A 22,833-nucleotide genomic window follows, 5' to 3' on the forward strand; every position below is an offset into this window, starting at 1 on the left:
AATGTGACTGAGAGATTCCTGAGTCAGAAATGGTGTCTCCAACCTAGGGCTGTATCACCAGAACAGGAATTAGTTATCAAAGTTGTGGCTCAGGATTTAAAGATCAGTGGAAGCAAAAGATCAGCGAAGAACTTTTGCAGAGTGTGAGTTAGCGGTGTTTTTCCCTATATCCAGAAAATGATGAGAACAATGAAGCAGGATGCAAATGTATAAATGGTTGGTTTTGGGTTTTTTTCATTTTTCCATGAATGTTTTTCTTGGAGTTGTTTGAGTCTCTAATGGTGATTGCTCCAGGGCAGTGAAAGTGTAAGGTCTGAACTGAAGACCTGCGGTGGCAAAAAGTCTCAAGGTTGCGTCTGAACATGGGAGAAGGGAGGTGGTTCTGCCACGAGCAGCCTCATGCATTGGACCTGTTCCCAGACTCTCCATCAAGCTTAGGAAGGAGCAGGGGTGCAGAGTGCTTGGAAACTGACAGTGCAGCAAGTAAGACTATGTAATTTTGATTTGTATTAATTCCTTCCTAATTTGTTTCATCCTACGTAATTGGACAATATTATTTTGTGGGTAGAAGGAGGTCCTTCTCTAGTAGTGCTAGTAGTAAAGCTTCCTGTCTAGTAAGTTATCAGGGCTCTGAAGTTATATACTGTTTTCTGCATTGCATAGATTTTTGGTTTTTGTCTTAAGGCTATTATCTGCTTACATTTGAGCAGATGTTTGGAATTATACAAATGAGAATATCTGTATCCAAAGATGTAATTTTAGGAAATACTTTATTATGCTTGTAACTTGCACTTCTGTTTATTCTGCAAGTGTGTGGTTTTTTATGCATATGAGTGCCATCTATTCTCTGTCTGGATAAACTTTTTGGTTTGGGCTCTAAAATATCAAATGTAGGGCTTCCATAAAAATGGTAAGAAGTGCAATTAATCATTTATCTGCTAGGTGTCAGCAAAGGTTCTCTTTAAGATAAATAAATTAAAAATTGTGTGCATTTATACACTAGATCTTGAGGCTGTGTGGCTCAAATCTGTTTGGAGGCTGAAAAGGAATTTCTAAAGATACATTCAGGGAATACTTAGTGTCTAGAAGATACAGCTGTACTTTATACTCTTCATTTAATTAATTCACTCCATTGCATTTTTCTTGATGTATGCAACTTTGAACCTCTCTTTAATTAAGCAAAATGAACAAGTTTACTGTATATGGAGAAGACTTCATAGATTTCCTTTCAGCAAAGGTTTTTCAAAAAATTAAGTTACTGTTGCATAAGAGAGAAGACACTTTCATAGATTAGGTCAAAAAAAAGGTAATAAAGGGTAAGAAGAAGTGGTCAATTTTCACAGTGGAGGAAACTCATCAGTGGTGTCCGACAGCTTCCTATTTGTAGTTGTTCAACGTATTTGTAGATGGTCTTTATACAAAGAGGGAAAAGTTGACAAAGTTACTGATGATACTAAAATACGCAGGATAATGAAAGGGAAAGCTAAATGAATTATTTCAGAACTATCTTGGGGTACTGAGTGATTGAGCATTAAGCTTGCAGATGAAGCTCATTGTTGATTCTTATAAAGTGATGCACCTGGCAGAAAAACAATTCTGACTTTGAGACAAATCATCACTTTACCTACATATGTTCATGACTCTTCAGTGCTTTGTGTGATTATGATTCACTGTTCCCCAAACGTGCAGTAGAACTAGAAAATAGTTCCACTATTGATAATGAAAGCTCTGGAGCAGCTCAGTGCAAGGAACTGGGTAATGAACAGAAATTCTTCAGCTAGGAAAAGAGGGAAGGGATACATATAGAGATGATTATATAAATCGAGTGGCATGTAGAGAAGCAGTTATTCACCGTTTTTTGTAATATGTATCAGGTGGCATCAAATTAATTTGCTGAATAAGAGGTTAAAAAGCAAAACAGAATTTTTCCACATACAGTATTATTAAACCATGAAAGTCATTGCTACAGAATATTGCGGAAGCCAGAAGATTACTTAGTTTCAAGAAACATTTATGAATTCAAGGAAGAAATACTTTTCGCCTTCTTAAAACAGAAGAGAGGGAGCGTCAAAGTTGGGAAGCACCTGATCTGCAGACCATCACAAAGTGAGTGAGCGAAGAGAGTATACCAGACAGGAGTCATGCACTTTTACTCCTTCTCTGGGCTTCTAATATAGGTTCTTATTGGATACTGCGCATTAGACTTGATCAGCCTTTGATCTGAATTAGTATGGCCAGTCAGCTCTGTAAATTGTACTTTTTCCTGAACATTTGTGGCGTAGAAGAGGATGCAGTCACTTTTACAGGGTTGTACCCAGGTTAGGTATAAACCGTGCAAGTGTCTGGACTTTCTGGCTCTGGCAAGGGAGAACTTTTTGCTTGGATAAGTATTGGTCATTATTCCCAACTAAAAACCTGTGATCGTAGCAGGCATATGTTGGTTTGTTTGGTTGATAAATGAATATATTTAGCTTCAGCTTGTGCAGAAAATGAATAAGACTTCCTTTGTTCTGGAGTGATAGCTAGTTCTGGGAATAGTATAGCTTAAATGGGGAAAACACTGCAATACTTATTTGGGAATATAAACAAATTTCATCTGTTTCCACGTCTCTGTCTCATTCACTTCATAGGAACATTCTTGAGAAAAGCTCTGTAAATGGAAATATTTTAAAGTTTGTACACTTTGGATTTATATACCTACTTAAAGATAATGCAAGTATTATGCTGTACTTTTATGGGTATTGGTTATACATAACTCATCCAGCTGGGGATCAGACTGTTACCATATGACCTTTGTCTTTAATACATAGCACTTAAAATATATACACCAACCAACTAGCAAACTATCTGTAAATGAAAAGGTTGTGTTGAAAAACTTCCTTTGGATTATTTTTTTTTAACTGATTTGCAGAAGTTTGAGAAGAAAACTGCAAGTAAAAAAATAGATACACACATCTTACACCTTATAAAAAGTCTCATGTTTGTCATTAAATATTATGTACAAATTGAGAATTTATAATACCCATTCTAATAGTAATCATTATGTTCTTCACTTAAATCTAAGGTTTTTGGAAGTGCTCTGTTAGAAGTGCAACTCAACTTTTTTTTTTTTTTTTTTTTTGTCTGAAGTAGTATTTAGTAGACTATTGAGTGTGACAATTCAGTTCACTCAGACTGGTAATGTTCTTAATGTAACCATGTAACTGCACAGTAAGCCTAGTATTTCCCCCTTAGCTCTTATATTAATGAGAAACAGTGTTGTCTAATATTACTGTGTTACTTGTAATTCAGTAGAGCTCAAATAACTCCCTCAGGCTTGGTGGCCATACTGCGGCAGATGCTTTAAAGTCAGAAAGATGTCCTCTCTGCACAAGAACTTAAGTATCTGACCTTTGTGTTGGCTTTGTTAGTGAAGAATATACCCACGTTGCTGGTTTATGCAACACAATTGTTTTACTTTTTTTAAAATAAGCCAGTATTTTATTTTCCTATGTTATGCTCCTAATAATTAAATGTAAAAACTTTAAAATATAAGTACTTGATCTTTAGACTTTCGACTGTTTTGTTCTATTAATTGTTGTGTCAAAGACCTTATTGATACAGCCACATAGCTGGTGTTCATATATTCCCTGCTTATTCAATGGGAAAATATGATAGGAATGCTGTCACTATGCAGTGAGAAAAGTTTGATATTTTCCCCAATTCAAGTCTTATTAGAAAGAACTTCAGCCATTGAGATTTGAAGAGGTTTGTTTTGTTAAGTTCTATTATGCGAGGGAAGTTGCTCTCTTACATTTTCTGTTTAAAAAATAATCAATTGATCAATCTTTTCCCATCTCCCTCATACACTTGTTCACCAAAGGATTTTCTCCCATGCCAATTTTCCAAAATGCAAGTCGAAAGATGCAGGTAGATTTTGTTTATTTCTGCTTCAGCTTCTGAATTACACATAAAAGGGTCATAGTCCCACAAAGAAGGTATAAAAACTTCAGATCTTGGCAGAGTGGTATTTTTCCCAGTATATGAGAAAAAGACAATGACCACAGGAAGCAGGTAGCTGTGTGCTTCTGTACATTGTATAACTTCTGTCAATGCAGTTTATATGTTCTTTCACAGCTTTTACTGTAAATACATATTAGATTTTTTTAAATTCATTCTTGATTGCAAATCAGGCAGGTATTGATTGAATAGCAAATAATCACCGTCACAATCGTAAACCAATTTTGTAACACTGTGGAAAAATTTTGCACTGCCAAATGTCTTATTTTAATGCCACAGGAAATAATGAAATCATCATAAAAATGCCATTAATTTTGCTTTTTTTTCATCTTCCCTTTACTAAGCAGGACTAGAATGACATAAGTATACGTCTGTGCAGGTATATTGCCTATATATTATGTATGTTGTCTTTCGTTTTGTTCTTTAAATACATAGTTCCCTTTCTAGACTTGTTCTCTAGTGTGGTCATACAAAGAGTTGACTCTCTAATACAGGCAGGGACAAGGGCTGACACATCTCTCTGCCAGCAATCATGCTAATTTCTCAAAATTTAGGTAGGATTTGGAGAGCAAAGGGAAAGAGTGGAATGATGGAGGAGACCGTCTTACATTTACACTTATTCTTGTAAGATATGGACCATCAAGATTTTAGATTGATCATGGTAGGCATTCAACAAAAAACTTCTTGATTGTATGGTATTAGGGACAAAGCTAAGAAGCTGAGTATCTGTAACTGCTCAAGGCTTAATGAAACCTGTTTATCATCTCTATAGATTTTAAAAAGTGAATTTGAAAGTGGCAAGGCTGCTCTGTATTTTCTACAAAGCTAGGTTGTCACCACTTTTGTTACTATTAATTACTTGACTAATGCCTTATATTTATACCATTTATATGCAAATTATTTAATTAAGATAGAGGTTGAGCTATGGACCCTTAGTGTTCCACTGATTGCTCTTTTGTTCTGATTCCTCAAACGGAAACAATTCCAGGCAGCGAATGCATAGTCCAGGTCTTCTTTCGTGTCATGTGCCGGAAAAATGACATGTAATGCAGTGTCAGCATTTATAAACCTGGAAGTAGAAGTTGGAGTGCGAGTGACCTTACAGCACAACATCTCATTCTGTATAACACAAAATGAAAAAAGGAGACTCTTAGGTTATTTTGTAAGGATTGAAGATGCTGTCCTGAGGTTGAATACTTCATAGAAAGAATTAATGGCATAATTTTATACAATTCCCTTTTCCATGTTCCTGTAAGATCATCCGTATGTTAATGTGCTTTAAAAAAACAGTGATAATCGTAGAATCATGGAATTGCCTAGGTTGGAAGGGACCTTTCAGATCACGTGGTCCAACCGTCAACCTAACACTGACAAAATCCATCACTAGACCATATCGCTACGCACTACATATTTTGGTATGGTGAAGATCTGTTTTATGTGATAAGTCTCTAGACTTAGAAATGTTTAGAATAAAATGTGGTAATGGGACAACTGAAATTTATTTGAAGGTCTTGATAAGTTTGGAAAATTTCATTAAAAATGCTTCAGATCATTGAAAAGAAAACAAAAACCTGAGGAAGAGGCATAGAAAAAGGTAGATGTTGGACTCCAGTCCGAATATAGTGGAAATGGAGAAAAAACTCTTGGATCTCAGACCCATAACCAAGGTGCATCATGAGAAGAGAACTCTTTTATCTTTAAAAAGGGTACACTATATTGGTAAGGATTTCTGTCTCTTAAGCTAGTAGAATATGATACCACATGCTTCTGCAGAAGGACCAGCCTTACCAAAGCACTACCCTTTGAGAGTCAGCCAGGCGATGTGGCGTGTCATTTGTTATAATTTTTGGAATCTGAGACTGAGAGATAACCACTGAAAGATGCTGAAGGAAGATGAGTGAGTTGCCAACATTGTTGGAGGAGTACTTAGGGGAAGAGGCAGCAAATAACTTTTTTGAAGAAATTCTTAACTGCATTCAGCAAACTGAATCAAACCGTTGCAGATTTTTGTGATCATTTGGATTAAATATGGGGTAAGAAGCTAACGCAACTAACGCAGTACACAAAGAAGACTTACATGTTACATACAATAAATTGTTTGGAAAAATTCTTCCTGTTGGCAAACATGGAGAGGTCAGATTATATATTCTTATCACTCCTGAGGATTTTAACTCCTTGGACATGTGGAAATAGCTTAGGGGCTGTGTGGTTTCTTTTTTCTTAAGAAAATAATGTTGCAAACATTGCAACATAGAAATCAGACATTTCATTGCTTCCCTTACTGCTAATGAAGCAATGGAGATATCAGACGTAGAGTTCAAGATTATTTTTGCAAACAACATTTTCTTGAACCGTTTGTCTTTTTAATGTCCAGTGTATTTCCGATTTTGGATATATCAGTGATAGAATTATTTGCTGTTTAAAATTTTTCTGGAAAGTCTTAAAATGAGGGGAGAGGATGGTTAGGAATATGTTCTGAACCTGTAGCTTTGAAAACACTATGCATGTAACAAAGATAATGGAATAGCCCAACACAAATTAACTTAAATGCAAGTAAACATACATTTTTCTACTTCTCTAGTATTACCTGTTTACTAAGAGTGTATTAGGACGGCTTTTTCTATAAATTTTGCCAGGAGATGACTTCCAAGTTGATAGGTATTTCTTTACCTTTTACTCGATTTTGTACACTTTTTCCGTCAGTGTAGTTATTGGTGGGTTGGTTTTTTTTCATCAAGATAGTGGCTTTTTATATCATTTTATCTCTACTAGTGCTCAATATTACATTATAATTTCATGTTGCTTTTTTGGCATCATAATAATTTCTAAGGTAAGAAATCACGAAGACAAGATTGCAGCTTCTTTTATTTGTCAGGGAAGGAGATGGAATATAAGTGAACAAGCTGAGGGTTTGGTTTTTTTTAACTGAGTTAAAAAAATCCCTGATACAAACCCAAAAGAATATTGAAAACTGCAGAAAAAAAAAAAACACAGAAAAAAATTATTTAGACAAATTTAATTCCATTTAGCTTGTAGATGAAAGTTCCTTATTTAAGTGCTATAGTCCATAAAAGAAAAATAACTCCTAGTTCAAATGCTAGGGTCTGTGTAGCGTACTACCAAGTTTCAGAGGGAAAGTGTTTTCAAGGTCTTTTCATGAATGGTGTGTTATGGAATGGGGTCACTCGAAAAGGAATAATTACAGAGTGATCAGAAGACTTCTTTGAAAAGATTGTGCTAGACCTTCTGTGTGGTTTGTGGAAGAACAGAAATCAGTTTTGCTCCTAGGGTGGGCTAACAAAATGTATTGTGTTTTTGCAGCTACTTCTATCTTTGCCCCAAAAGATGCATGCATCACCTCGGCAGTGCACTCAGCCTCTGTAAGGTCATTGCCTAGAAACCAGATCTTGGAGTTGTTAGAAGTACAACACACTGCTGCACCGTTCGACCAATTGCAAAAGTTTAGTTTTGAACTCTAATGAGTCTTTGCTCATCTCCTGTCTTAGCACTACCACTTGTTAAATAATTAATTCTTCTTTGATTGTACCTCTTCATGTGCTTTTATAAACTTATTTGTATTATTTCTTGTTGTATTTTATTTGTACTCAGCCTCTTCTCTTTGTTTCAGAGCAAGGAGTTACTAGAAAGAATTAATTTGAGGAATACTTTTTCACCCTTTGTATAATGTTCATACTGAGGATCTGTGATCTACAGTAATTCTTATTCATTTGGAATATAGTAATTTGTTCCTGTCAGCACAGGGGCTGGTTTGTTGTTTTAAATTGCTGACTTTTGTTTTTGTTGGCATGCTCCCCAATACAAATTGAACATCTGACAAAAATCTATTTGTATGACAGTTCAGGCGAGATAGGTGCTCTGTGTTGCCTAACAGTACAATTTGGGATCCCCAGGATAAAAGTTGACTGAATGCCAAGATTTTAGTAGAGCTTGTTTGTGCAGATAACAGAGGTAATCCATATTCCTCAGGTTTGTAAATCAAATGGACAAAGGAGAAATATGTATGCACACCATTCTCTTAGAGACAGTAGACCAGTAGTTTCTTCTTAATAACAGTGGGGACTATCTAACCCCTGAGAACAACAGAAAGCTGAGACCAGGGATGTTCCTATATGAAATTAGAGCAAACAGAAGATTCTTAGAATGCTTCTCCCGCTTTAGTAGATAGTGCCTAAATAAATTATTCAGTGGATCTGGTTTGTGGCTCTCTGGCAGTTTCTGCTTGTAGGGGGTTTTGTCTGTTTATAACCTAATTCGGATTATTATAGATCTGAAAGTTGATCCATAATAGAGTGGAAGAAGAAATCCAGCCACTAAGTCTTGACGGTGTTTTCCAGGGTGATACAGACACACGTACGTGGCTTAGTGGCCATCTATGGAAATATGGTTTAGGAAAACACGTACTGGTTTCTAATGAACCCCTGCAATGATTCTTCCAGGATAAAATAAGATACTGAAATATCCTCTTTTTGATGAGGTTGTTAGATCAATAATGTGAAATCCAATCTAGGAATCCTAGTTACCTCACAAACACTTTTTGATAAAATAGTTTTAAGGTACAATAATTACTTTTCATTCCTAAATAAAAATATTCCCCAAGTCAGCTGTATGCAACCACTTTTGCTTATTGACTGTGGCATCTCTTACAATTTGGAGTTAATGCTCAAGTATCACTCTTCTGGTTTACTGCAGGACAAGTTTTTCCCAGGTTGATGGCCATCCAAGCCATAAATTTAGTCTTGAAGACTTCTTGCTAGTTGAAATGTGTTACTCCAAGGGCATCTTTATGGGCAACTTGTATATACTTTGATACTTGGAAGTTCTCAGGATATCTTTGACTATGAGATAACTGTCATTTTATGTGTGGATTTTCTTAAAACTCAAATGTACTAGTTAATTCCTTATCCATTTACTTGTAAGTATCTCCTGTAAGACCTTAATTCTTGCTTGTTTCTCTCATGTCTGTGGGTTTATTGATCTGTTAATTCAAATTCCGTGATCATGCATTTTTTATACCTTGCAAAATCTAGGTAAATAAATAAATAAAAGCATAGGTGGTTCATCATACAGTACATTCAAGATCAGCTGGAACTGTATTTTGCTTTGTTTTCTTCATCTTTCAAACTGAAATACATCTTACCTGTTGAGTTCTTTCTTAATTTTTATTGAACTTTCTCCATCTCTTTTGCAGAAAGGTTGTAACAAAATATTTCTAACCTGCAAACCGATGATCAATAAATTTTTAAAACAAGAGTATATTGATTTTCATCATCCTGCTGCCAATAAATGTCCATTTGTGGTCAGAGTCAACAGTTCTTGTAATGTTTTAGGTAACATTATTATGCATATGCATCTCAGTTTAAGGGAAAAAAAAGTATAAACCGTCACATGACAATCACCTAAACTTTTTCCTTGGTGCCACTACTTTTAGAAGTCTTTGAAACTGTTGTGATCCTGTTACAAGGGTTGCCGTTCTCCTAGAGAACCATAAAGCTGCCTGTAGTAACAGGGGGCAACAACAGTGAACCAATAGCAACGTGTGCTCTTCACGATGACTGCTCTTGTTTGTTGTAAGGCAGATGATCCTGTGTGGGACGTGAGAGAGGGAAATTAGGAGAAGACCCAAATATCTGAGCAGGGGGAGGCAACCAGTAGTGAATAGCAAAATGAGTGATGGAAAAGGGAACAAAATATGATGTATATGTTGTTTCATCACACTTTGTGATCGAAAGAGGTAGATTTGGTCGCACTGGAGAAAGCATGTGATAAATTGGGGGAAGAAGGTACAAACTGCGTAAGGTGTAAGACTTAGGGAAAGGAAAGGAACGGTGGGTACGTCACCTGAGTTTAGTAGAATGGTTGCTGTCACTCTCTATCTTTGAGTGAGTCCATTTTTAGGTTGAAATTTTAACCTGAGATTATTACATAAATTTGGGTCTGTCCCTGAATGCTTAGGAATCAAAAATCCAGATATGTGTTACCCGCTTGGATTTGTTTTCCTTCCGATCCTTACATTCTTTCTGTGTTGGTTTTGCATGTCAGATTCCTGAATTGGAGTTGGAAATATTGTGTTTGCCATATGCTATTAAACTTTGTATTTCTTTGTATTAAATCATCTTTATTTGATGCTAACAGCTTTGTTATACCCGAAGTTTCTAAACTGTGCCATACAAGAACAGCTGGTGGGGTGGAGGGACAGATGTTTGGTCAAATGGTACTGGGCCTTTCTTGCACTTCAAAGGAGCCGAGTGGAGATGTAATATGACTATAGAGTATAGTCCTATTTTTCTAATCTGAGTAATTTGAATATTTGCCATAGTTTATTAAGAGATTGGGAGAGCAAATGACCTGTATGAGCAGAAACCAGAACATGATTCCTTAGATAATCTTTCTCTTACTGTGGAGTTTACCCTGTAAAGACGAGAACCCCTGAATTAAATTCATATTGCCAATATGGGCCCCATGGAAGAGATGTTTACAGTATTCTGTGATATAAACTAATCGCTTCTGTTATTTTAATTGTTACCTTCTTTCTTTGGAGCTTCACTTCAGTTTTGTTCAAATGAAAAGTGGGATAACTTTTGCATTTAATCTTTGCCCTAATATTGAGATCTGAGTACCTTTCTTCTTGTGCATGAATGCTTGTTCAGTTGCTATTTAAATAAAAGTATTATGTAAGCAGTAACCATGAAGGTTTATTAAGTATGAAGATCTGAGATGTACCTTAAACTCCCTGAACTGCTGATCATCAGAAACTGGCAACGTCTACTGAAATGAGAATCATTCCAGCCCTGCTCTGTTCTCTCTTCTTAAGGTTTCCCCTTGTTATCCATTAATGGCCACTCTAGGAGGCAGTACAAGTTCTGGACTAATTGAAGCTCTGACTGATATGGCAGTCTTTATGCAGTCTTACGTAAAGTGAGGTTTTCCTTAAGGTTCACACTACGTTGTCTTGACAGTGAAAATCCAGGCAGCTATAAACAAGATCAATAGAAATGTGTAAGCATTGTTGGTGACAACGTAGGAACAGGGACAAACCAGAAATGCTCAGTGAATTTTTTGAGTTTGGACATCAATATTTACTGTGAAATGAGCTACTGCCAGTATCAGTGTTTCTCATTATTCTTTTTGTTGTATGCTTGTCCACTTAGAGGCAGAATTTCTGACTGTGCTACAGGTAAGGAGAAAAATAACAACTTAGCTGAAGCCTGTCTATCAGAAAGACACTTTAAATGTCAAATATTTTGAAATACCAATATTTTGTATACATATACTGTTTTTCTGTTACACTGTGTTACAAGGCTTAAGACTTAAGTTCTGAAACAACAAACCAAGTAGGGGAGGGGTTGGGGTGGCTATTTTTTATACAGATTTGTGCATTATATTAATAATATTTCATTCATTTTACGCCCTTTGTGAAATGAATATTGTTTATAAGTATTTTCACTGAATGGGGGAGGCTAAGGAACTCAAATGCAGAGACAATGTAAAAAGGAGGAGGACCGTAGTTAGGTAAATTATAGGTAGCAGATTAGTGCTTGACTTTTATCTCAGGTAGTGTAAAGCAAGAACTGCTAATCATCAACTTGTGATAAAATTAGAAAATGCCATGTCTGAACATCGGGCTGGTATTTTATCATATTAGCTATTGATTTAACACAGCATGAAACAACTGGTTCTGTCCCAGTAGTGCCTGGTGGGGAGCAGTGAAGGTACAGATTTACTCCTCCTTCAATCTGCTACAAACTTCAAAGCCCAGTTGTGACCACTTAACTACTAAAATTACCAAACTCAGACAATTTTTCTCTTTTTCAAATACAGCAATATGCCTGTGCATAAGTACATATAAAAGGAAAGGAATCCCAGCTAAATCATGTCAGGACAAAAATAATAAATTCAGGAAGCATGGGCAATAAGATCCAAATATCAGTTTTGACTGGGCCGTGTTATACATAAAGTATTTATCATTTTCCTTTTATTAATCAATGGTTTGAGCTAATGTGTTTATGGTCCAAAATACTTGCATTGAAATACACACAGTGAGCACTATGTGGGTAATTTGTATGCAAACCACCTTAATTACACTGTTTTTCTATTTAATTATTCTTTGTATCAAGCATTATTTTATCTTGCATTTAATGATGAAGTCAGAAATTATTCTCTGCTACTCTTACTGAACAGAGTTTTTCACATTTATTGTGATTAATAGTTTTAGGGCTCAACTGAAATTTTCTGTGTATTAGTTTCAGGAATTAAAAACCGTGTATTAGTATACAGGTGGAAGGCTGCCTCTGAGTCAGAGTGTGTATGCTTGGTGAAAAAAGGACAGTGCCTAAAAATAGCTTTTTATGCACTAAAAAGTATTTTTGGAAAGGCCTGCTTAAGTTTCTTTGGTTTAAAATAGATCCTATCAGAGTGGCACAAATGTAGGTGGGACAATTCAGCTGCCTTGGAAACATCTCATTCGTCTGCCTTGCCCTCGTTCTAAGTGTCCGCGGTGAGATCTGTCTGTATGGTTTCCTTTTGTTTTTCACTCTTGGAGTTCACAGTGGACAAAATGTATAATTTATTAATAGAACTGAGCTCTGTAGCAAAATTGTACTTTTAACTGGAAGGCCTAAAAGGCTAAAAAATACCAGCTTTCCTAGGCTTTACCTGCCTTTAGAAATCCAGGGAGTGGGAGAGCTGGAAAAGATGATGGTAGTATTCAAGAGTGGCAACTGCTTCAGCCTAATTACAGATTTTCATTACAGTTGCCAATCTCCATAGTGTCTGGCCAGAGAGTGCAGGTACAGGCTGATAAAGACAATTAAGTAACAAATGGAGGAAGGAAGTAACACTTAGACGCTTCTTTCTGGAAAAGGAAGGAGCTGGTGGAAAGTACCAGCAGATGTCTTGTTACTGTTAGCAGCGGGAACCTAGGCTCCAGGTGGAAATACTGGCTGAAACAAAGATATTTTAATAAACATTTCATGTTTTGGTTTATCTGAGATGTTTATCATGCTTTATCATGGCGTGAGCTAATTAGTTTTCTGCCTCCCTAAGGCTTTTTTCTCCCTGCTTCACTGTCTTTGGGAGCACTCTTTTTAAGGGTTGGCTCTTACAGTATAAACTTCTCCCCTTGGAGGAAAATGGCTTGCTATTTTCATATTCTCAGTTCATCTGTTGGTCCAAGACACCAGAGTTTATCTTCCAATTCCAAGATTTAGCAAACATTTATGTTAATTAGAGACCTACCACAAAGCATGAAGTCTTTGGACCACAAGACAGTCACACAAGACCACAAGTACATGATCCTGATGTGTAGTTGCTCCTTGTCCTTACATATGCCAGTTATAGGTGCAAAGATATGCTACAGTTAAAACAGACTCAAAATAGGCTTATTTTTGCAGGCTAGCTTTGCTGATGTTCAAATTGAAGTTATTCATACGTAGCAGAGACTTCTGGAGAAGAATAGCAACCTGTATGACATCAGTGACTGTCTTCCAATGCCTGACACAAGTTTTTAAAATCTGTTTGAGGAGTGAGAGTCTCTTAAGTGGTCATAATGACATCCTTAAAGATTTCTGGGTATCAGCCTGAACATGAGTTGAGGACCAATTTATCTGTCAACAATATGGGCTCAGTTTTGGCTGTTCCCATTCTTTGTGTCCAAATTTCTTGTTGATGACCCAGTCTAGACCCTTCTCTCTTGTCTCCAAATCCAAGTGTGGACTTATGCTACAAAAACCAGAATTTATCTCACTTAGGACGCCCTACACCCAAATAAATAGTCAAGTTATGGATTACTTTGAACCTGCGTCAGGTGTGCTCTTACAGCTGAGGTATCTTTATTTTCAATCTGTCATCTGAGTTGTGGGGAGAAAGGTTTTTCACCCTTCTCCAACCTTGCTCTTGCCATTTCTTCCAGCATTACTGATTGAAATGACTGTGGTGAATAAGGGTCTGCAAGTTGCAAAACCTTTGTCAACAAATTAGGCAAATAGATTCCGATGTTTGCTATATGTATCAAGGCAAAGGGCACTAACAGCAGCCAACTTTTAATTTAGCAAGCTAGATTATCAGTATGATCTTTGAGCGCACTAAGGGTGGTTACAAGGAAGCACTAGGCTTTTCTGGGAGGTGAATCTGAGAAGGAATGAACAATTTAGAGGAGGAATTTCCATTGACTGAATAAGCAAGTTGGTTAACTTAGCCAGCTAAGTAGCTGTGTAAAGATTGGTTTTATAATGAAATATGATAGTATAATAATGGTCATTTGAAGGAATCAGTAGAAGAGTTGTATGAAATACTGGCATTAGAGTACAGAAAAGCATATTACAGGAGCAGACTAGCAGACGTAGGTAACAGTAGACAGCAGAATAGCTGCGAGTCAGCAGTGCAAAAGGCAGATGTCACTATGTTGGCCTGCAGAGAGGGTACAGTTAAATTTGCAGGAATACTCAGTCATCCTTCATGCATCAGCTGATGCCTGGCGTATTTTTTTTGAGATTATGGCACAAGAGTAAAGAGGCAGACAGGCTGTTGTGCAGAACAGCCCAAAGTTGAAAGCAACTTGGAGAAACTGAATTCTGATTAAAGAACAAAGTAGTGTATACATAGGGACAAAGATTTGGTAATAGGGTGTGGTAATTCAAACAAGGAAAAAGATGAGTAGTTATAATTAAAAAAAAATAAGTTATATAAAAGGGAGTTATTCGTTGTTACGTTTGGAGAGTGTTACCCGAGCCTAAGCAGTGCTTATCTGAAGTTTTCTATGTTTGGATTTATGATTCTTGTATTTCATTTTGTTACTCTTCGTAGATGTGGTCTTGGTAAATTGGACCAATAGCATCCTCTAAAAAATAGAATGGGGGAGATGTCAGTTAGTTGCAGACCTTTGAATTTTGAAAAATCTTTCCTTTTCTAGGTTTTGAAGTTTAAAAGGCAGAGCTCAGTAAATATAAGATGGTTTTCTAAATACAAGTGTCTTTCACAATAGAAATCATCCCCTGTTACTCCTTAAATTCACAGGAATGATGAGTTGTAATTCTCTCACAGGGCAACTGTTTTCTTCCCTACCTACAGCATGTGCAGTCTGACAGGTTGCTTAAGCATCGGCCGTGTTGGTGACATACGTGGTCCACTGGCCATGACTTTGAGATGGAAGTTGTTTTGTGGGCAGAAGCTGCATTTTCCACAACCAACATAATACAATGTGTTGCATCCTCGTGGGGGTTTACATGACCTTCCTCCCTGCCCTCACCCCATAATGAAACTAAAAGAGTGTTTGATGATGATTACTGAAAAGAAGATTTATAGACCTGTGACTTCTACTTAAATGGGTGATAGTATCTCAGCATTAATTAGCACTTGAAGTTTGATTTCTCTCTGGGTTGTAGGAAGCCAATGACATTTGGCGGGGTGGCAGAACACAGGTTTTAAGGTGTGCATTTGTCTTTCCGAGTTGCCTGCATCTTTTTTGTGTGCGTGTAGGGAGGGCAGGCAAGACCGGGAGTGGATTACACATTGACTTCCACCAGCCAGCGCGTACTGTTGAATTGGTTCTTTCAATCAGAAGTTTCATAGGATTTGTAGAATAGTTTTTATTTCCCTTTGGACAGCAATGTATCAGCTTTGTGTTTTTTTTATTTTCATAAGGAAATGCTTGAAAGTCCAGCATTGCACCAGGTTGTATATTAGCACTATGTAATCGTTTTCCTGCTTCTTGCACACAATCGATAAAACCTAAGCTACTTGGGAACAGGAAAAGCCCTTTCGAATTGCAGTCTGAAGTGTCTGCTCTATTGTTCCTGGATCACCCTGACAGAGGAACGTGGAAGTTTTGAAAACTGAAGTTTGAACACAATTTCTTAAGCAATTTCAATTATTTTATTTCCTGAAGAAGTGATTTTATGTTTCTGTTCTAAATATAGGCTTTAAGATTGTTAAGTAGGATCACTTATTTTTCTTCTAAATTTGTTAAACTGTATCTTTTCAATTTCTGCTTAGCAAAAAATACTTAAGTATCTATTCTGAAAAGCAGAGGCGAAAGCGTACATTCTGCAGTATTTAGCAGTCCATTTAAGGATCAAGCTACTTTTTTCACCTTGCTTTTAGCAAGAGCAATGGCAACACTGACTACACTCAAAGAACACAAAATAAAAACTTAATTTATTCCTACAAATTATTTCTGGTTATGCTAATCTCAAGTATTTATTTACATCTAGAGCAGGGCCAAACTCTGAAACAGATGCCTGAAGACTTTTTTTAAACCATTTATATATACTAGGAAATGCTAATGAATTTTCTATGAAAACAGATGTTTGTGGATAAATAAAGCTTTTTGTTTGTTTACGCGTATTTCACTGAAAAAAATCTGTTTAATCTGTTCTTAAAACAATGAGCCTGAAAAATGGCGAGGTTAGGACAAAAAAATTTGCTGGGCCTTTTGTCTGAAATGCACCAAGGTTTGCTTGGCCGTTCAGGGGGCTGCTTAGCATTTAGGAAGAGGAAAGCTATTCTTTAGTTCAGGTATGAAAATGTGCGATACTTTATATCAATTATTTGGCTGATTGCTGAAAGTGCGTTGGAGTGAGGGGGCATTGGCTAGTTCTGGCCTTCACTAATGGGAACATTTCAGAATGTGGATGAGTAATTAAAGTATAGAATGCGGAAAATTAGGCCAAAATTGAATAGAAATGAATAAGTATGCGTTCTGTTGTGCAGATGTTGGAAACAGATTATTTTGGATACCTCTTTCTATCTACATCTTATTTGGTTGCCATGTAAAAATCAGTCATACGCCATGTAGATTGTTTCTCTTCCCATTGCCTTTTCTGTTTTTATGTTGTGATGTATCTGTATAGGTAGTAATTTAGCAAAATATCCTGTCTGCCAGGTGTGGGAACTAGCTGATTGTATTGTAATACCAGATCATTACTTAATTCATATGCAACCTAGCCTAGCACATGGAAAGCATTATAAATCTATTTACAGTGTGGCTGGTCTGATGATAACATTGTATTAAATTCCCAGGTGAGGCAATTTAAGCAATTGCTTTGCCATGTGTAGGCCATGGAAATTAACTTCTCATATGCTTTAGTAATAGACGAACTTCATTGTTATGCTCAGATTAGTAGTATAGCAGAATTCTTACAGTCTGGATACATGTACCCTACTTCACATGTGGAATCATACAGGGGGGTGGTACTGCAGATCACAGATCTTAATTAGTTTAAGCTGAGTTAATTCATTTCAATTCTAATTTAGCTGTGCTTGCCCATGAACACATTCAGTTCTATTGGGAAATGTTAAGGCTTGGGTCAAGTAGACAGATTGTTTAAAGCCAAATTGCCAGACAGAACTGAGCAAGTGTATCTGTTTGAACAGGGCTTTAAGAAAATCACCCAATCAGTATGCAAAAATCCTGTTCATAAACCAAGAGAGATCTGCCTGGAATCAGAAATTCTTCTTTGTCAGAAGGTCTGGGTACTGTTAGTACATTTAAAACAGCCCCTGAAACTTTCTCTGTCTTGAAGTTCTTGTAGAAAGTAGCTTAACCCTTTTGTGTCGTCATGTGTTCGTGTGCATGCTGCGCAGCAATGCAAACATGTACACTGAGTTAAAAATACTTGTGTGCTTAGACTTTTTGTCTATGTATATACAAGAAAATACAAAATACAAGGAAAACTTGTATATATGACAAGACCTTTACAGACAAAAAACTGCACACAGAACCTCTTAAACCTATATTGAGCTGCCCAGAAATGCCTTGAATTACAAACTCTGTAAAGCTTCTGTCTTTTCTGGAAACATACATATAAAGTACCAGTAGACAGTGGTAACTGACAACTAAGACTAAAAATGTTGACAATTTCTTGATTTGCCTGGTTAGCTTATGTATAGAAGTCATTAACTATTTATAAAATGCATTATGAATTGGGTTCCTTCAAACTGTAGCAGAGTATGTGACATTTCCAGCTCAAACTATCATTCTTGCATTTGGCTAAAGTACATATTTATAGACAGCTGATAGTTATGAACTAAAAAAAAAAAAAATCTAAAAATTATTTAATTAGTGAGTTCAGACAAACCAAACTAATTTTGATAGCTACGTTTTAAAGTTTCAGACAATATTACTTTAATAGAAATAAGAATAGTAATTCAAGATATTGATATTTTGGACAAATCCTGAAAGAACAAACGAACACTTTAGTTCAAAGGCCTTTCCTTTTATATTATTGATTCATTTGGTAGTGAAACTGTGATCAAAAGTAGTATCAAATTATTTATTGATTATGGCAAAGAGTTATACCTAATTGTAGTCAAAAGGTTATTTCTTTTAATATAATTGCGGATTTTCAGATCATGACAGATTATTGCAGTAAAAGAACAATGATACAAATATATTTATTAAGTTCCGTGGTGATGATATAAGGGATTATAAAGGGCCTTTAAAAATTGTATTGCTATTAACATTTATTTCTTTCCTGTGAGGAATTCCTTTTTCCTTTCTTCCGCGCAGGCTCTTATGAATGAGAATATCAGCCAGTTAAATCTTTCAAATAAATGATGTGTAACCAAGGACCTTCTCAGTCTCTCCATATAATTAGGCAACTTGTTCACTGGAGAACAAGCTTATGAAGCATCATGCTCCTCATCTCAGTCTAATAACGATAAATACATTCAACACTAACGGAATCAATGGGGCTGAGTCATTTTGTGAAATTGGGAGAGACTGTACAGTTGAACTGCTAGACCTCAAATGGGAAGATTGAATCTTAATCAGAAAAGAAGATCAGATATTTATTGGTATATATTTGTAATTTCCTTCCTTGTTTGATGTGTATCAAATAAAAATAGGAAAATAATATAATTGAGCAATCTATGCCAATTTGTTGGCTTTTTGGTGAAAAAAGAACAAAACAAAACCTATCTCCATATGATATTCTTGCATACTGTGGAGTGTTTTAGTCCCCCATAGTGATGAAATGAATAATTTAAACAGGCAGCTCTGATACCACAGCCTGTTTAAAGGTTCTCATTTCCTTTAATGCTGTAGACTACTTTAGCTTGGTTAGTATGAAACTGTGACAGCTGAGATCTCCAAAAGATTTGGCACAATTCAGCTCTTGTAGTGGGTCCATGGTATGCTTTGTCCTTGCTACGTACATCTGTAGCTTTAGTATATAATCTTGATCTGAACACTAGCAACTGAATCACAAGCTGGTGGGTATTGTAACGATGATGATGGTAAAAAAGGGCAAACTACACAGGACAAAAAGCAAAAATGTGTTGCTCTGAGATGACCAATACAAGGCTTACTCCACTGCTAGGTTCTTAGCGTAAGGGGTGACCCACTTACAAAGTTCTTTGTCACAAAGGTAATGAATTTCCCAGTGCTCAGTATAATGTCTAGTGGGTTGTTTCCTGTGCCCCAGTCCCAAGCACAGTTTTTTGGCATGATTGTCCAATTAGGGAAAGTTTGAGGATGGATTTCTTTTTGCTGATTTGCTACTGGTAATGGCTGCCACGGCAGAGCGTGAGGGAAGCTCCTGTCGATAAAGGAAGGCCCTACAGCTTAGTTCTTGCTACTCTTGGGTTTCTTCCTCTGAAGAAGTGTCAAATTGATCGTAACCACACTCAAATATAAAAAGATTTTAGACAATGTTTTAAAAATTCTTTCTCTGTTTTAATGGTGAGTGTAGGAATATTAACTGACTAAGGGCCTGTTATTTGGCCAACAGAGAAGTTGAAAGCTGGGTTGATGTCCTCTTTACGGACTTCCCTGTTGTTCCATTGAAAGTTGTGCTACCTTGGTAATCTTCAGACATTTGTTTTCCATTGCTTGGCACTTGATCTAGTTTAGAATCAATATGATGGTCAGTTCATTAGCAAATCTGGTGCTTATAAGCTGTACATAACGACTGTCATAACGATCTAATGAATTACTGTCTCGGTTTTGTGGTATTTCCTTGAGCTGCTGTAAACTAATGTTTCCTTGTACTGTAGTTTTCTTTCCTTTCTTTTGCCCTTTGATTTTAGGTTCTTTCCCTGTAGGCCTTCATAGCCTTAGCAGCATAGGAAACACTTGTTAATTTTTTCATCTTTAAGTTCAACCAGTTTTGTCAAATGTGTGGTGTTCAGCTTTTTGGGTTTTTTACATGGGAAAAGCTCAGTCTTTCTTTCCTATTTAATGGCATCACTGCAGCGTTACACTGAGTTCTGCGTCCAGCTAGCAAGTGTTCTTCAGAAAAATACATTTGGTTCCTACACATGCATTTCTTCAATGCTTCTGATATTAGTGTATATAGCTTGTCAAGGTTACCTGATTATCAGAACTGGAATCACACATTATGTACCTTGAGCTTCACTGAAGCTACTTTCATTGCTGAAAAGTTGAGGATGTGACTGTCTTAGAAATGCTAAGGTTTTGCCATGCAGATCTGTCAAAATACAGCAGCTGAAGAACTTTTTAATAACTTTTACTTGCAGATTTAATTTTTTTTGTATCAAATAGGTATCCATTAGGGGGCTCTCGAGGTTTAAGATGATCAGCCTTGATACCAATGGCTTCGGAGCTTTACTTCCTAACCCTTTTTTCTTTTTGTTTTACAGAAAAGGTCACGGATTGCCTACAGTGATGAGGTGCGGAATGAGCTCCTAGGGGATGACGGGAATTCCTCAGAGAACCAGGTAGGATGCTAATCAAGAAGCCCTAGTGGGTGGCTGGAGGGTGAAGGAGGTCACCGGCACACTGGGCTTCTCAAGCTGCTCCTTAACAGCATTAGCAACAACTCATGTGGAAGTGATACTGTTTAATGCAAAGCTGGGGTCTTAATCAACTTCAAAATGTTTCTTGGAGATCTTACATTTAACCCTTTAACTTGTGATCACTGTCTGCTATCTTAAAAAAAATCTTTTCTTCTCTTTTCTTTATTATTTAGTACTTAAGAAATAACTTGAAACGCGCTGTTTGCCGACAAAGCCAAGGTCTTCACCTCAAACACATGTAAAAGGAATAAAAAAAGTACATAATGCAGCTTTGATAATAATGCAGTATAATTAAATCAACACTGGCAGGCAAAACAAATGAAAGTGCGCTCTCAGAATTAGGCAGTACCCCACTCAGTTTCCTTGTGTGATTCCTTCCCTAAACAGATTTTTCCTCTCCTTGTAGCAAAAACACAAGTTGTACTAATAAAAGCATGCTTTCATGATGCATGGCATACTAGAATGCAGAGTGCTATCCATCTCTTTTAATGAAGGAAAGCTTGATAATCCTGAGGCTTTTTTAAAATCTTGCACCCGTATTGTTGTTCCATAACTACGGTGAGGATCCTGCTAGACTACTGAAAATTATAAAGGAAACACTATAGTCAGGGGACTTTGACCCACCTGTTAATATTTCTTTTGGTGCTGAAACTTGTTTGACAAGCTCTGTTTGAAAGCAGAATGTTTCTTTTCTTTTTGAAAATCATGTCAGCTGTAATCAAAGTTGTGCATTTTGAGTTAGAAGTTAGTTGAAAGTTTTCTTAAATATCAGATTTTCTCTTTTGACCAGAAAGAATTTAGATTATTTTGGTAGTGAAAGTGAAAATTGTTTAAATGTTTACTTGATAAATGCAATATTAAGTAAGAAAAGAGATCAGAACCATGTTCTGAAATTTTTAGTATCTTCTACCCTCAATATAAGCTCAGTTTCACTAAGGATAGAAAAAAAGAAAGACTTGGAGACTTATCCCAGTACAATGAATTTTCAAACACAGACCCCTTAAGCCTTAACCTTATACAGTAATTTAAATGTGCTGTGTAAGTTTTAAACTCTATAATAGACTTTTACATACATTACTGATATACTGTATCCTGTGTATAATTTCATTAGACATAAGACTGTAGTAGACTGTATAGCAGCTCAAATATCTATGTGAAGAGGTAAATTTAAATTATATTAATCTTCATATTTATATATTATAGCGAGGGGGGATTCCAAAATTTGAATAGAATAAGGAGGGATTTTTACCCCTAAATAACGAATTTATGGAAAGGATGATTTTACGGAAAAGAGTTTCACAGTCTGCATGTCATGATTGTACACTCAGTCCTGTGAAAGTGTTAAGATTCTCATTTTACTTCTTTTAAGGTGCTGCTATTTTTACATTTCAAGAAAAAATTGTGTGAATTCAGACATAAAAGGGCAATTGTGATAAGAAGCTTTACTTATAACAGAATATCTTATGTGTAGGGATGAGATAAAATATTTTATTTTCACTTTTTAAGGAATGGTTAAATAACTAGTTCACATGTGCACTTTTTATGAGTTGTGATCTTTTTTCTAAACTTGGTGGAAGAAACATGATCTCATCTCAAGGAACCAAATGATACCTTCAGCCTTTTGTCAACATGATTTTTTTCTTCCAAATTACCACTTCTTAGATGGAAGAAAATTTTGTCTGGTAAAGAGTTTTATGTGGTAATCAAGATCCTTTTCTATAACCCAACTTGAAATTGTTACCCCTATACTTTTGAAAGTTCTGAATTCCTTTCTTTTCTTCCTTGAAAAATGTTATGAAATATCACCATAAAGGAGTCATCTAATTTCTTTTAAATATGTGAGTGCCAGTATTTTTAAAAAATATTATTTATTGTGTTGTTGCATTAATCAATTTCTCAATATCTTATTCTTATGAAATATCATTATTTATATTTGGACTTATCTTATATGCACGTAGTTATGGGTACAAGCAGTTAGTGCAAAAACTTCCATCTGATGTTGAGCTTATCAGAATGTACAGCTGTCCACATCAAGTGTAAGGTTTGGGTACTTACTACATA

The 22,833-nt window shown here is 36.2% G+C and overlaps 1 protein-coding gene across 6 annotated transcripts in view; it reads left to right on the forward strand.

Moving 5' to 3' along the window:
- The window catches only part of VTI1A (vesicle transport through interaction with t-SNAREs 1A), a 290,579-nt gene that overhangs the window by 36,574 nt on the left and 231,172 nt on the right, over positions 1–22,833 (forward strand). For all 6 annotated transcript variants that reach the window (XM_074591127.1, XM_074591124.1, XM_074591128.1 and 3 more), the window contains exon 4: positions 20,617–20,694. In XM_074591127.1, coding sequence (XP_074447228.1) covers positions 20,617–20,694 — 78 coding nt within the window. The remainder of the gene's footprint in view (positions 1–20,616; positions 20,695–22,833) is intronic.

This window comes from Larus michahellis, chromosome 6, assembly GCF_964199755.1.
Source record: "Larus michahellis chromosome 6, bLarMic1.1, whole genome shotgun sequence".
Lineage (NCBI taxonomy): Eukaryota > Metazoa > Chordata > Aves > Charadriiformes > Laridae > Larus > Larus michahellis.